The sequence below is a fragment of the Palaemon carinicauda genome, chromosome 3 (genome assembly GCF_036898095.1).
Source record: "Palaemon carinicauda isolate YSFRI2023 chromosome 3, ASM3689809v2, whole genome shotgun sequence".
Classification (NCBI taxonomy): Eukaryota; Metazoa; Arthropoda; class Malacostraca; order Decapoda; family Palaemonidae; genus Palaemon; species Palaemon carinicauda.
Window position 1 is genome coordinate 147,265,796 of NC_090727.1, and position 17,500 is coordinate 147,283,295.

General features: G+C 33.7%; 1 protein-coding gene across 3 annotated transcripts in view; it reads left to right on the forward strand.

The window, feature by feature from the left end:
- The window catches only part of LOC137638605 (putative leucine-rich repeat-containing protein DDB_G0290503), a 360,634-nt gene that overhangs the window by 300,899 nt on the left and 42,235 nt on the right, over positions 1 to 17,500 (forward strand). For 2 of the 3 annotated variants that reach the window (XM_068370841.1, XM_068370840.1), the window contains exons 3-7: positions 1,197 to 1,351; positions 3,582 to 3,767; positions 6,467 to 6,789; positions 7,630 to 7,905; positions 13,708 to 13,821. In XM_068370841.1, the coding sequence (XP_068226942.1) occupies positions 1,197 to 1,351; positions 3,582 to 3,767; positions 6,467 to 6,789; positions 7,630 to 7,905; positions 13,708 to 13,821 (1,054 nt within the window). The remainder of the gene's footprint in view (positions 1 to 1,196; positions 1,352 to 3,581; positions 3,768 to 6,466; positions 6,790 to 7,629; positions 7,906 to 13,707; positions 13,822 to 17,500) is intronic. The other variant, XM_068370842.1, reaches the window with a different exon arrangement.

The window sequence follows — 17,500 nt, forward strand, 5'->3', positions numbered from 1 at the left end:
ATGATGATAATAATAATTAATAATAATAGTAATAATAATAATAATAATAATAATAATAATAATAATAATAATAATAAGAGAAAGGAATGAGGAAGAACCATATAATAAAGAGAGACAGATATAAAGAAAAAAGAATTTATAGCTGGATATATATTTTAAGATTTACTAGGTTTTATATCCTTATAGACATAAATCTTATCTCCAGTTATATCCCCGAAATCTCTGATAGCTAAACTTGAATTGACTAAAAAATAAGTACTTGCAGTCATTTCTTGACATGTTTAGATTACTTTATCAGTTATCGAAGAGTTTAAATCAGTGCTATCCCTCGGGGTGGGGGTGGGTGTTGGCATTATTATTATTATTATTATTTTTATTATTATTATTATTATTATTATTATTATTATTATTATTATTATTATTAGGTAAGCTACAACCCTAGTTGGAAAAGCAGGATGCTATAAGCCCAGAGGCTCCAACAGGGAAAATAGCCCAGTGAGGAAAGGAAACAAGGAAAATAGAATATTTTAAGAAGAACAATAACAATTAAAATAAATATCTCCTATATAGACTATAAAAACTTTAACAAAACTCATGCAATGAGTAGTATGCACCAGTTGAAGGTCTTTGCATCCTTTATTAGCCCTCTGCTTTACCTTCATTCCTGGATTGGAATTTGCATCTTTTAACTTCAACAAGTACCTCGGAGGTGAATAGCTTCCCCGGCCCCATCGCTTGACCGTATTGACCAAAGTCCAAATCAAATGAACTTGATATCCATATCAATTATTAGTGTTTTTATTTTATTGAGAGTATGATAATGATAAGATTATTTCTGTTGTTAAATGCTGATGGAGTGTGATGCGTCATAATTTGTTCTAAACAAGGTATTGTTTTACATCGTGACGCCTTTTGCTACTGTCCTTTCATTCAAATATGACGTTCTACCTCTCTTTTTTCTTATTTTTAAATTATATTCTTATGGATGTATTTTATTATTCCTTTGAAGGTCTAATAATATAGATTACCTCATGCGTGTCCCTAATTTCCTTCACTTTTGCCTTTTTATTTAACATTCTCTAACAATGGAACCTTTAATAGTCTGTCGTATGTTTTACCATTCCTTTCATTTTAAGATTATATGGATTTAGTAAATTTGTTTATTGTGAAATATTAATTGAGATCTTATATTTCAGGCGAGGTCGAATACTTCAGCATTTTGGACAATAAGTCGGCCACCAAGACCTACTGGGAGACCCGCATGTTGGCCACTATGGACGATGGTGGATGGGAGAGCGTGGCCAATGTCCGCTTCCAGCCCGTTCCAGGGGTGACTCCAGTCGTGGTCCAGGTCTGTAAACCAGAATTTTATTTTTATTTCCTGTGCATTTTTTAAATTACTGGACTATATAAATTTTCTTAAGAAAAATATGAGTTCCTCAAAGGACTTGTTGCCACCGTTTTCTTGTTTTTCCTCTTTTTTTCTTTTTTTTTTCATTTATCTTTCCGTACATTGTGACTTTTCTATTCACGTGCTTCTCTTCTTAAAATTATCTGTTTTTCCTCAGTATTTTTTAATTATTTCCGTATTTTATGTGTCAAGGTTTTTCTATCATCATACTTCTCTTCTCAAAATGATCTTGGTGGGAATATCTACAATAAAATTGAATATGAATAAGAAATAAAAAGAAGCGTACATACCAAGTTTATGTATTTATTGCTAGATCAATATCCTTGGGCACCATACCTGCAAAATGTCAGTGCCTTCGGATGCATACAAATTCTCCAGACAGAGAAAAGGTTCATCACGAGAGGTATATCCTTTTTAGTGGAGAAAGCCTTCTGAATAGTATATGAGCCTCTTTTTATTAACCATCGGGTATCGCGATATTAGTTTTGTATGCAGCGTGCAAGATTTTAAACTTGTGACCCCCTTGCTTTGCATGACGTGTCTGTCGCGAAAGGCCTCAGATCATGGACCGTGCAATGCTCTGTCCTATTTACCCACTGCAAAAGAATTGGTTATAAGTTACTCAAATAGGAAAAAATGTATAGCACTGGGTATGCTAAGAGAAGGATAATTAAATTTTGGAACTATGCGGCAGGGATGTAGGCTAAAATGAAAAAGCCTGCAAGACTCAGACAGAAATTACTATTTTGTCTAGTGGGGCAGAGAAATGTTCTCCTAGGTTTTCGTAAGGGCTTTGGGTATGTGAATAACTGAGAGTAGTTGGAGTAAATAATTTTTAGGTGTGTTTTTTTTTTTTTTTTCGAGGTTTGAAAAAAGTAAATGGGAATCTAGCATAATTCTAGACGTTAGTTTATTTCTTTAAAGAAAATCATTTGTGATGTTATCTGAATGCAAAGGTAAATGAAAATATAGACCAGATTATAAGTAGGAGTGGAATGTCAGAAGTGATTGTGAAGAAATTTGTTTTTTGTTCTCTGGGATTATGAAATGAGAAAGATATAACCAAACAGGTTTAGGAAAGAGAAATTTTTAAAGAAAATGGTAGTCTGTATACGAGCATGCGATGGGGGGGGGTGTTAAATTGAAAAGTAAACGGATGGTTGCAAGTTAGTTAAAGTAGTCCAGAGATAAATATATGGTCATTACACAGTGGAAATAACAGAGTAAAAGTGCTGTGCTCATCTATGCATGTAAATTGTCTATTGAGAGTTCAAGAATGGTTTTGAAAGGAGTACGTGAAGCAAGAAGGCAGTGAGAGTCCCATGTAATGCAATCATTACCATAATAATAACCCTAGTAACCGGGTATAATAACTTCAGTATAATGCTCAAATAACTCATCAGGAAAATCAAGGCTCCGCTTAATTACCGTAAAATAAACAAAGAAACTGAGACTGATGCCTTACAGTCAGGGGGTATGAATCGAGATAATTCATGGCCAAGATAATCGGATCTCTTTGTACTCTCCAAGAGGACCAGTTCATGGCAGCATGAATTACATTGCGCAACTTGATTACCTTCAGGGTGTATCATTGCATGAGAATTTATTAGGAATAGTTTGATTACAATTCATCTAAATTCATGGTTCAGAATTTTTTTAAATTGATTTCATGTTAATATCATATGAGATGCTGGAATTTTTATTAATATTGTCCAATTCAATAATCATGAATATGTTATTATTGTAAGGATTTGTTGGATTCATTATAACGTTCATAAACACAGATACTGATTTATTATTATTACTAGTGTACGCAACCCGTCAAAAAGGATGGCTAAATAACTAGATAGATATGCACACACGCACACACAGATTCAGATCTCCCCACTCCCTCCTCTTTTCCTAACTACAACCCGCTGGTTCGACAATTTGTGGAAGATTGTGGTTTCCGAGTGTACCTCTCGGATCTGGACCGTGCTCTCAGGGTACCTCTTTTCACCAGGGCATGACTACTCCCCTCCCTACCGCTTAGCATGACAAGAAAGAAATATATTTATTTATATAATCAGACACTCGTTCTTTATTATATAGGGGAGATTTGTATAGTCAGACACTTACTCTATAATATAAGGGAGGATTATTGAATTTCAACCACTGAATTACTTCGCAGGGTGACATCATCGACACAGTGACGCCTCCCCCTGAATTCATCCCGGCCCCTCCTCCCCAGTTCGACAATTCTCCCGTCGACTCTGAGGTATCATCTCCTCCCTCTCTGGACGACCCTGCGAAGGAGGTGGGGGAATCCCTCCCTGCTAAGAAATATGTTTACGGAGTCGACGAACAAGTGACTAAGGTAGAGTTTACTTATTTTGCTTTTGTTAGCATTGTTTGTTGATATTATCATTAAATTAGTGTACCCAATGACGGATAAATATTTAGATAGATTTGCACACAAAAGCACATGCACCCCCTCATCAGAGTATGGCTACTCCCTCTCCTCCCAGATATGCACACAAGCTCACATGCACCCCCTCATTAGAGTATGACTACTCTCTCTCCCCCTACCTGATGGATGGGGAGAGCTGATCGTGACCGGAAAGAAATTATATATATATATATATATATATATATATATATATATATATATATATATATATATATATAAATATATATATATATATGTATATATGTATATGTATATATATATACATTTATATATATATATATATATATATGAATATATATATGAATATATATATATATATATATATATATATATATATATATATGATATATATATATATATATATATATATATATATATATATATATATATATATATATATATATATATATATATATATATATATATATATATCTGTGTTTGTATGTAGCCAGACACTTGCTCTTTATTATATAGGGGGGATTATCGTTATGTAAATTTCGTGTTTTACTTCGTTATCTATAGATGAAGAAGTATTGTAGTTCTTAATTTTCATGTAATATCAATGATTACGCTAGTCTTTCTTTTTTTTGTGAAATTACTAGAAATTTCACGGCTTCCCATCATCATAATTTTCATTTACATGTAGGAGAAACTATCTAGTGGAATTTAAGTCGTGATTATGTGAAATACTTTGCTTCACACTTCTTGACAAACACACAATAAGCAACGGGGCTATAGGAGGCCTTTTCAACTATTTAGAAAGACGAACGTTTCTTTATGTTCCTATATCAGGATGGAGGGTCTTTCCTAGGACCTTATCTTCATTGGCACTGTCGTAAGAGTAGACCTGATAGTAGAACCACGTTCTTTAATAGCAAGTCTGTAATATTTCGTAAGATTATCAATGTTAGTATTTCAAAATGCAGGGTATATCACTATTCTCCAATCGTCAACCGTTATTTGAAAAGCAGAATGCTATAAACCAAGGGGCTCTAATAAGGATACAGGCCTTCATGAAAAAATAAAGGTAAAAATTGAATTATGGGAGAAATGGAGAAAACACCACAATGCAAGGCTCTTAAATTATAAAATGCATCTCATGTGAGCTTTTTTAGTAGTGTCTATTGTTTCTAATGCAGGTCTAGGAACGTCATTTCTTAATTTTGTAACATCTGGAATAAAACTTTAGAAAACTGTGTTGTGTTAGACATATTAGAAGGAAAGGCAAGATTGCTAGAATTAATAGTAGTCTATCTAGTATTGCGTGGTGAATAGTAGCCTAAGGTCCAGAAATAATTTAATCCAAAGAATTATCATAAAATGTGTTTTTTAAAGCACCCAGAGAAATAATCAAATCATAATGCCAAAGAGTAATACTAATAAATTCAATATGAATTAAGTTTTTCCATAGATTAATGATGTGAGTGAGCTGCCGAAAATAAATCTGGAACATTATACAAAATATGACTGAATGCAATGAAATTATTTCCGGTGGATAGGCAGGTTTTCATAAATATTGAAAAACTTTCTCACTGTACCAATATTTTGTATAATTGAAAAAGAGGAAGAATAGATACATTTCTCAAAAAGTAATGCGTAGTCTCCAATAATACTTATATATTTAAATGAGTCAGTTGTTAAAGAAATATTGTCAATGAAGAGATCGGGTTAATTGGGATCCAGGGCTCTAGATCTACTAACAATCATATTTTGAGTTTTGTCAGATTGATCTCCATCCCCATACTTACACCCCGTAATAATTAGGCCAAAATCACTGATGAAAAATTCAATGACTACTACAGGTTAAAATCAGGACATTGGATTGAGGCAAATAGAGTACCATGTATTTTATATGAATAGCAGTGGACCAAGAAATCTATTCTGAGTGAAGCCAGAGATTGCTTTACTGGAGTTAGTTGAAGTACCATCAACTAGCAATCTTGTAATTGACTATTTCTGTAATACAGTAAAATCAAGATTTGCTCCGTCACTCCCACCTGTGTGTGTTTAAAAGTAAGGGCTTTACTGTCAAAATTAAGTCCAGTCTTAAGAATTTCATGGGATTTCTGTGTAACACTGAAAACTGGAAGAAGTGTAGCATAAGGACCCAAGACTACAGACTACTTAACAGAGGATTATTTTCATTATAAACCTTCAAATCTTTTGCCACCAGACCTTTAAACTTTATATAAGAATGAAATTACAGAAATTTGCACAGACTGAACTTCCACATTTAGCTATTATAGTAACATCACAAATCCCCTTTCTAGTTGAGCTACTAATGGTAACAAAATTTGGTAAAATACCTCTCGAGTTGTATGCCTCCTTAAGCATTATAGTCATGAGTAATTTTCATAATTTCACTAGAACCAAAGGCCAAACTCATCTTGGAAACATGAGTAGGGCAGAGAGCCGCCAATCTTATGCCATGAATGCTTTCTCAAAAGGGAAGAGTGTCACTTTTTGGTGACACCTATTCCTTGGAGACAAAAGCCGTACGGAATGAAAAAGTGTGTGTATATTATCATTTTGATTATGCCTGTATCTTACTTTAGCAACTCTTGCTATACATTTTGACGAAACTGATGTTGCCTTTCTTTTCACAGGAAAAACACGGTGTTCGTGTTGTTGAAACAGTAGCCAAGAAACCTTCTTCACAGGAGAATGTCATTGAAGCTGAGATTATGGCTCAGCAGTTGAAAGAGGTCGAACTCCGTCAGGAAGTGACCCTGAAAAGCACCGTCCTTCGAGAGAAAGGTGCTTCTTCTCCTGCCAGCCACGACTCTGATGAAGGGTTTGTGGATCGCCTCGGTGAAGATGTCACAGCTGTCACATCCAGTGGATATTCTCATGACTTGAGGGAACATGACACTGAAGGAGTTATTTACAATGCTGTTAGCCCACCACCGGAGTATTTTGGCTCTGGAAAGTAAGGACAATTATGTTGCTCGTGTAATGTTTTGAAAAGTTAGAAGTAGTCTGACGTTTGCTTGTTTTTATTTGAAAAGTAAGAATTCTTTGGATGATGTAGTTCAGGAAAGCAAGCATGATTTCTTTCATGTTGGTGTTATTATTGCTATGCAAATTACAGTAAATATGATTTTATTATTGAAGTAATTTTTGTTAGTAAAAGTAAAATTCCAATAGTGGTACCTTAACCTATCCTCCTACAAATAAAGTCTATATAAAGGAAAAGTCAACTTATATTTTAGTTTTTGTTTTTAGAATAGTTCGTGTAACAGCAGGGCTGCTCCGCATATGTGTTTGATATTGGAATTACAATACAGTAATACTTTTAATTGTTATATCATTTGTACGTTATATCTATATTTATTCATAAAATTTTCTCATCCATCTTGCAAATAATTATTGCTTGCCACCTCATCATAATACAGTATAAGGTTTATAATTTCAATTTCCTATACTGTATTGTATTTCATTGTATACATTGTATTTTTTATCAATAGGTATGATGCACGTGATGGCTATATACAGTAGTTTAATAACATTTTATTACCTTATGAAAATTATATTGTTACCAAATCAGGAAACTACTGATGACTAGAACATGAATAAGTACTGTACTAAAACCTTGTAGACTTGCAAAATACAGTTTACTGAACTCTTTGAGTTCTAAAAAATGCCTAGTGTAAGGTAAAAAGAATAATTTATAAGTTTAGGCAAATATCAAAATTCAAGAAGTTTCTTTAATGCTGTGTTATGATTTACGTCTTTTTAAAACTAAGTGAATAATCTTATCCCTTTGCAGTAGTACACCCACTCCATCCTCAAACACCGAGACAAAGATCGCCCTTGAAATCAGAGAACTGAAAGAACGGGAAGAGGAACTCCGACGGATGAGATCCCAGCTTACCAGCTCAAGGGACACCCTCAATGAGGATGAGGAGTCCAGGAGCTCTGCCTCCAGAGATCAACTCTTGGAGGATCACTTTACATCCTTTACTACCACCACTGATGAAGGAAATTACTCGGAGTGTGGCGATCCTGTGTCCTCAGAGGATAAGAGCAGTGATGGTTCTAATAGGTAAGATGGCAATATAATCCATAGGATTTTTTACAGAGATGATAGTGTCTTATATATTTCTCAAACAGTACGAAACTTGCTGGTATAACTAAGCTAAATTGAGCTAAGTTTTAAAGTGAAACGTAAGTCGCTGGAACATGAACCATATTCATGGATTGGTGTGGAAATAAACATCCTTTAGTGTCACCTCAGTTTGTATTTCATGCCATTATATACTCGGTAGGTTTATTGGATTCCAGAGCAAGGAATTAAATTGATTATTCTAGATTCCAAGACTATTAACGATTAGCTGATATAAATACCTTTTGTATGGAGCTTAGATAGATTAAGTTCTTGTACATATAAGAAGTATTATATACACTCCTTGTAATGATATACAGAATTTTTGTTTCACATAAGAAATTTAATTATTTGTCTTTTAGGGCTAACCAAATGGGAGGCAAAAGAAAAACAGTTAAGAGATAGGATAAGGAATTTGTATTTAATAGCAAAGAGCGTGGATAAGGGGAATGCCATAAACACGATGACAATAAACAACTATCAAGTTTGTAAGATAAATAACTTAGACCTCATGTTCTCCTTCATTTATGTAAATAAAATAAAAATATCATTAGTCACTTATTGATAGTTTTTCATTTTCGTAGTCAGTTATTTGTTGGCTGTCTTACTAAAAAGTTTTCAGACCATAAGAGTGCATCATGCTATCCTTTTTTCAAACGCATATAGTGCTCTGTTTAGTATTTGATGAAGGAGTCCAATATTTTTGTTTACTGTAGTTTGATGTGTGTACATTAATCCGTTTTAAGAGTCTTCAGTAAAATCATGTGCTGTTCTTTATTTTGAATTGGTTAATAAGTGCAGAATTTGATTTCTTTATTTCATATAATTTGCAGTAAATTCATAGAATTTACATTTATGGCTAGCTAAAAAAATTATTAAGAAAGATTAAACATTACATACAATTCAAGCCAATTAGTCATTAAAGTCACAATAGACCTATGCATGATAATTCTAGAAAGCAAAAGCTTATCAACTCAAGGCTCCCCTTGCTAAAAAACATAGCTATGGCAAAATATATAATAATGAAGAGTCAGTAGAAGAAAAATAAGATTATAATTTTTAATTATTACCACACAAAACTTAAATTTTGCAAATATATATCAAGGGAAACACATGTACACTGTTTGCAGTTTGTCACCATTTGGTTGTTATTTGGCTATTACATTTTAGCAATACAATATGAAACATTCTCAGCATTTACGGGTGTAGAGATGTATCCATTTTAAATCAACTCATAACGCTTTACACAAAATTAAATAACAGGAGAGGGTAATAGGAAAGATAGTTTAAAGATGAGTTTTTTTTAAATTCTAAGCAATATCTAAATAGGCTTATATAAATAAACATAATTTATGCCTAGTAATTTGCGAGGGCCATTTCTAAGAAATAATTCACTAAAATATTCTATTTACTGGAAGTCTAATATAACATTCCATGGAACATGCATATCATTTTAATAGCTTTGCATTCAAGTACTTTTATTTATATGAAAATAAATTGCTCATTTCACTTTCTATGCAATATTCACATGGAATGTGATAGTTATTCATATGAATCTCACCTGAGGTTCATATGGCTTTGTTCTCAAAGTTAGCTAAATATTGATGTCTATCCTAAATACTGTATAGTGTATCTGAAATTCCTAGTTTTCTTTCACTGAAATGACTATGGCCCTTTTGTGGAATATTGCATTTATATAACCTTTTATGACAAAAAGACTGCTTTGGTATGCCAAATAGTAATGGTTTATTCACCCCATTTATCGAAAGTGATTACGGTTGGTCATGTACTGTAGCTCCATTCTAAGAATCCAGGTTATTGTGCTTTAGATCAGGGGGATAACTGATTCCAAAATGTTGAAGGGGACTATGGGGTGTGTGGCAAGCAAAGCGAGCCTGTTCAGCTGGGGGTCCCGAAATTTATGTAAGTTTCAACTCTAAAACCTTTTAGGTGTGATAAGTTAAATAATATGGGTGGTTTAACATTATGTCAGAGAGCAATTATTCAGGACACTTTTAAGGGGTAACAATTCAATTCTCCTTGCTCTGTCTTAGTAGGAGTGTGATATTTAACCATAATATTTATTATTTATGTGGGGAAAGAATATACTGTGTCTTCCGTAAGGCCCCTGCTTTAGATTGATATGAGAGTTCTTCTTAGGCTTCTGAACCAGGAACACCAATTTCAATTAAGTCTTTAAAAATTTGGCTATAGCTGAAAAACGGTTGCATCATAACCCAGATGGTAGTGGGATATTAATAGCCTTGGGTAGGCTTGGCCACTAGCACATCTTGAATTTTCAGTAGTGATGATAACATTGGGGCTAGTACAGTACTTCAAAAGCTGAAACAAGTCACGACTCTTTTCGACCTAGCACAGGCGCAAAGGTTTCTGTTAGTAGTGAGCAAAAAAGAAATCCAGATTCTTTACTAGGGCAGCGCCCAAAAAAATGAAGTAGATGCTGATTTGGAAACATTCAAACTGGGTGATCTATCACTGTTTTAGTCGTTATGAAATTTTTTTGCTGAAATGTATCCAAATAAATAAATTTTATTATGTTGTTTAAAGCTGCTGCTTGTTTAAGGCTGCTACTGCTGCTCAGGCTTCTTATACTCCTAATACTTCCAATATTTTCAAAGAAAAAGTTGATAAATTGATGTCAAATAAAAGAGTCCTCTAAGGCTTCTTTTCATCTCTTGTTAAAACATTCCCTCCCGTGGAAGCTGTAGATTCAGTGGTAGGGGTTTTATTGACTCATTGAAGAAAACTTTGAAATCCTCTAGAATCTTAATCTTAGATTTCTTATCCTGTTTAGATAGTACATTTTTAGATACCACTCTGGAGGCTACTACAATATCTAGTTGATTTTGTTGTTAAGTACAGTATAGGGAACAACTGTGTTCCTCTATGGTTGGGACAGTTTCAGATGATGAAGAAGTACCCTCTCATTATTTCTTCTCTGTTTGGTCCCATTTTGGATCAAGATAGGATTGAATTTGTTGTAGAACAGGTGTCTTATAGAATATAAAATTGTGCTTTGAGGTCTGTTTTTTTTGTTTTTCTCCCTAGTGTCCTGAACCTCCTTACTCACAAAACTACAGTACTCCTCTTTGCATCCAAGGGATTGGAGAAAGTCAGTCAGTCATACTAGTAAATTGCTGGGAGCTTTTAGCTGTTCTCAAGGGCCTTCAGGCTCAGGAAACTGGTGATGGGGAAGTGTGTAGTTTCTTTTTTTTAGGCAACACGACAGCACTCTCATACATTTGATAACAGGGTGTTACCAGGTCAATGGCTTTGCTCATTATAGTTAAAGTATTCATATCTTTGATGGATCTAAATGGGATACTTCTTTCTTACCAGACACTAGGTAGGCTTTTCAGGCCTGTCAGTCGTTTGTCTACCTCTGTCTATTCTAGGGAAAATTAAACAAAGTAGTTCATCAGTTAAGCAGGAAACAACAAATACTGCCAAATTAGAGTCTCTGCATCATTTAGTGTGTCAAGAGATTTGGTGAGGAAGACCAAAAATTTTTTGCTATCTGGTTCCAGATCCCCTAACAGGAAAGGTGGATGCCTTGTAACAAGACTGGTCAAATCTGGACCTGTACGCTTCTCTTCGTTTCTCAGTATATTCATTCAGGCATTGATATGCAGGTTCAGGGTATCTTCAAACAGCAGTATGACTCTGATAGCTTCTTCTTGGCCCTGGAGCGAGGGATTTACCAATCTGTGGCCTCTGTTGTCACAGTGCCGGAGTGGATTACTCTAAAGGATCAATATTTTCAGCCAACTAATTTCAAGGTCATTTCACCCAAACCCACCCACGCTACGTGTGGTGACTGTCCGCCATATTCTCTGTGAAAAGGGTTTTCTAGGTCCTCTAGATTGTTTACCCTAGGTTCCAAAAGACAGTCTAAGAATAATTTAAATCAGAGACAATGGAATGTGTATTTTGATGAATGCAAATCCAGGAAGGTTTTGGTGACTAGTACTAGTTTGGGTAATATTGTAAAGTTTGCATTTCCTGTTTTGTGAAAAAAATTCTGATTGGCCTATTAAGGGAAGTAGCTCCATGCTTAGTACTCTACACAGTTATCTTGGATTAGATTTATCTACTGCAGATATTGTTACAGATGTGCTCAGGTCCTTTGCAATTATGAGACCTCAAGTTGTCAGATCCAACTATTGGAATCTAGATATAGTGTTACAGTATTATAGGGTCCTCTTTTTGAATCTTTAGAAGGTCTTTCTTTTAAGGAACTTATGACCAAGACCCTTTTACTGTTAGAATTAGCTTCAGCTAAATGTATTTGTAAGTTACAGGCTCTTTCCAGTAAATTATGTTTTGGTGTTGATGAAATAATCTTTTTCTCTTGTCTATCTTTTGGGATAAGAATGAATTCAATGCAGTAGGTCTACCTCAATTATTCCACATTCCATCATTGAAGAAAATTGGTAAAGTTTTTAGACAAGACTGAAAACATTAGGGAAAAGGTTCCTAGTTTTTTTTTTTTTTGGGGGGGGGGAGCGGGTTTAGGATTCCAGGGCATCTTCTCTCCAGGAATGCTATGTCAGAGGACGGACTAACTTAAAGATTTGGGTTCATGGTATTACAAGGGCACCTATTTTCTCATCATTTATGTAGAAACCTTTCACTTGAAGGTTTTTCGGGTATAGCTCAGTAGCATAGCAAGTCAATTTACTGGATATAGGGTGCAGTGGTAGTTGCGGCGGATGTAGTATGAGTAGTTTTAAATGTGTATCAGTGGGTGATTCGTAATGATTAAACTCTGAATTTGTATTAAGTTATAGGTTAGCATTAATTTTCTCAATGCGAGGCGCTTGGGTACTGTGGTAGCTATATTGTTCCAGTGTTTAAGTTTTGGAAATTTTTATTTTAGATTGCTTTAAGTTGGTATTGAATTTTAGACCCTAATGGATATTTAGTATTAAAATTTTTTCTCAATCTGGATTCGTGGGGTATTGCGTGAGACTTGCTAGCTTTCGATTGTTACCATTTAGCTCATGTTTATTGAAGGTTGGTCTCGGCTAGCTAACCTAAGTATTTAGGCTATGGTATTAGATTAACTATCTCGTTTCTTTACTATCCCACCTTCATCAGCGTGTGTGAGTGAGCAATATGAACCTTGGGTAAGATTCATGGAAATGAACAGATCCTTGATGATAAAATGGATTATTTTTATGCTCACCTGAGATTCATATGACTCACCCTGCCTCCCCACGGACTAATTAAGTCGAAAGGCTATTGAATATGTTTCAACTTTGAGACTGGAATAAACATTACTATTTGGTGTACTCAAGTGCTCTTATTGCTACACACCTCCATATTATCACAATACTCTCCTCTGGAGGGGCATGGCAATTACAATAATATAAAACCAAATTCTAGATTTTTAGGATAGATGTCAACTTTTAGTTAACTTCAAGAAGAACATATTAACATCAGGTTAGCATAGAAATAATCAATTTTAATATCAAAATTCAGTTTATCCTTCCTTCACCCTCAGAACATAAGGAAGGAAATAGTTTTTTTTTTATATCAAAGTAAAGTAGTGGTCATATAGTCTTATTTAATAGTTTTCTTAAATGGAACTTTTATATCCAAAAGTAATGCAGTAGTGATTATTCTGTACCATAGTATATAATTTCTATGCTGTACATATTTATGAATATTTGATATTTCATTCTGGCATTAATACTTGTGTATTCTTTTCTCTCTCAGCCGCATCATGTCCCCTGAGCTTCTTCACCCCAGCACACATCTCGACTTCTCCCGTAGGAAAGTGACAGTAAAGCCCTTTGAAGATGAAGAGGAAGACCAACCTGTCTACACAAGGTAAGGAAAAACATTCCTGAGGTTATAGTCAGTGATTCGTTTAAATCATGCAATGGCGTCACAACAACAAAGGTCATCTTTTATCAAAGATTCTGTTATTAATCATCATTCATGCATTAATTGTAAACACATTAATATACCTAATCCTTAAAGGGTGTAATTTCATAGGTTAGATTTAGATTTTATCTATTCTTCTTTTCTAGTTTTTCCATTTACATCAGCTGTGTATTTTGTCTCTTTCTTTAATTTTTCTGTTGGTTTTTTCATAGGGGTATACATATCGAATATCTGTAATGTTTGCCATGAATCATGAGGTGTGAGAGGATTTAGAAAAATGATAATTGCCCTTTAGGAGTAGTAAACTTCTATATTCCCTGTATACAATATATTTCTTATACCTTGGCCTGGGCCTACATTGTGGAGATATTATTGGTGTTGTCTAGTAATTTTCAGATCCAGTATTACTGGAAAAGGATAACTATAAGTACAAAATATTTTTGTCAGACTTAAATGGTAGAAGTTGTCCTACAATTCAGAAGGCAGTTGCGCTTGTGATGCTGTGCTGTGATAAGTAGGTCTTCTTCAGTTTAAATGAGATTTCATATGTCTTCTGGGGTAATGTTAACCATTTTGATTAGACACTTCTGTTGTGCTCATGGAGTTTGAGCCTTCATTTTATTTTAGAAATAACTTGTTGGGGATGATCTGTAATTTTTAAAGGATAATTACCATCTTTCATTTGTATGTCATTGTTACCCTAAACTCGACAGTATATTATCAGACGAATCCTTAATGAAGTGGGAAAGTCAGTTGGGAAGAGGGTTCTTTAACTTATTCACGTCTCGTGTTACCTTCATATCTGAGATAATATCTTTCTTATGCTGCATCATGATGAGAGAACTCATTAGAAACAGAAGATAATCCAATATCCATTTTAGGCATTATAAAATTATGCTAGTCCAGTATGTTACAAATAAGCTCCCTGTTTTGCCTATTCCATTCCTGTCGCTCTTGAGAGAAAAGACTTGTAATTGGTCTGGTTGTATGTATTTTCATTTTAGTCTGAAGTGACGAGTAATTTAAGTAATTTAAGGAAACAAAATCTGATATTTTAGACTTTGTTATTCAAATAATATCTATATTTTGATGGCTAAAGTGGTTTTACTCGATTTCTCCACACATTTTTGGATAGATTTTTCACTAAAGACTTTGAATCGAAATGGAAAATAAGTAAAGATACCATCCTTTCCAAGGGGGAGATTCAAACCAACATATGTGAGGTTGCATAAAGACTGGTGTAGGACATCCTACTACATCCAAGAATAAAAATTTGTTTTACTTGATACGTATATACCGTTCATGTACTGTATAGCCTTTAAAAGAAAAAAAATATTTAATCTTTACCCTCATTTTATTGTTCTTGAATAGTTACTGATTTTTAGACTGAGACAATATGTACCTTACACACAGTCTAAAGAATAAAAGTTATTCAAATATGAAGGATTATTGCACGTTGAGTATATACATACACCACTGTAAAAAAAAATTATATGTACAGTAATATAATCTTAATACTGAGGAATGACTGCCTTCAATAGCAATAAATTATACAATATATCATTGGAAAGGCAAGTGATTTTTGTTTTGCCTGATGTAAATTTTTAAGCCTTCCTGTACCTTATTTTTTATATTTTTTTTTCGGTCTAACTTTGCCTTATTGTTTTGACCTTTTGGTTTTGTTTTTTCGTTTCTTTTTTACATGCAATGAATTACAATATATATTTATATATTTCGATATAGCAATAAAAAAGTATCTAAACATTAATTATTTTTGAAGAGAACAATAAAAATATTCACCTTAGCAATCTCTCAACAGAAAAACATAAGAATTTCTTGATTTTCTCCATTATATTACCAATACCTTTCAGGAATACTTTTAACAAAAATACAGTATGTATCTGCAATTTACCTCATATTTGTATGGGCTGGATACATTTAGAATCTCTAATTCATTAGCTTTAGAAAGTAATTTACAACAAGATCTAAGATTATTTACTTGGACTATTTCCTGGTAATTTTATACATTGGTACATCCAATATTACCTATACTGTATATTAAAACTATCAGAGTATTATGCTATTGGAAGTATAGTATATTTACAGAAATAGAGCAATCGAAAGGAAATATCACTTATAATAATGCTGGATTTGAAGGGGGTATATAGAATTGTCATTGTTTTGTTACATAACCAAAAAGATACACGGGTATTTAATGCATCTTTATATCATGCTTTCACTCCTATCTTTGCTATCTGCATTTTTTGAAAAGTGGATGTCATGTTTAATGTATAATCTTCTGACTTTTGTTCTATTCACTGTCATGATAGTTATTTGTTTGACAGTGAAATATTAGACGTTATAACTTATTTCTATATTTCTAGTAGTGGGAATATTAGTCATATTTCTCCAATCTTGTGGTACCGAGTTCAATTTGTTGGTCACAATATTTTAGTAATTGTATCATTTACCACGTTTCTTTTAGCCTAAATGCCATAGTAATGTTACCCTCAGATGGCACTTTAGTATATTTTTATAAACTTGGTTTCAGTGTCTATAATAGACATGAACAATAATAGATTGTATATAAGGAGTTAAATTATTTAGTATCTTGCGCATATTTCCATTCAGTCACGGGCTTCCTCGTTTATATGTCCACGATGTTCTTTTTTTCACATTTACATAATACTCTAACAGTCCTCTATTTTTGACTTCCTATATTTCCATATCCCTTTGTATTTTATAACCTTAATCCGGACCCAGTATATTTTTAAGCATTTGCAAACAAATATTACTTGATTTTTTATACTCTAAAATTTTAGGGAATCAAGATTTCATTGCCATTTTTTAGGAATAGTAAATACTTTCAAGGATTCTCCGATTTAGAAATACTGTAACTATAGCTTTTATTTGTTTTTAACTTCCACAAACGCGACATTTCAATCTTTCCAAGTGTGCCACGGTCAATATACAGGACTGATTTACTAACACGAATCTGTGTGTAACAACACTTCTTTGGCTTCCCCGCGAGTTTTTATCTATGTTAGTATTGTGAAATAGTTTACAGCTAGGGGTAGGGTGGTATCGAGATTGAATATCCTTGATGTTTATTCATTTATTAACGTACGCGACCCGTCATAAAAGAAGGCTAAATATTCAGATAGATATGCACACACATATACCACCCTTCCGGCCCCCTCTCCCTTTCCTCTTGAGGTACCTCATCTCACCAGGGTATGATTACGACCTCGTCCCCCTGCCCTAGGGACGGAGAGAAACCTAGTAGTTGTATGTCTGACAATGCTGCTGAGCGTGATCGGAAAGATATATATATATATATATATATATATATATATATATATATATATATATATATATAAACTGATATGTTTCCATGATCTTAACTTACAATACTTGTCTGTATGAAATATGATAAATGATATGCATGGTCTGGTCAAGTGTTCACAATACAGTAGACTGTAGTTATACAGTAGGCTACAAGTATTTCTTTTAAATAGAGGGGTATACATGTAGTCCTACATGCCATGGTGTTTAAAGGGTTACAAATTTTATTATAGACTTGCATGAAATCAATGGGTATTTTAGTTCCGAATGAAAATAT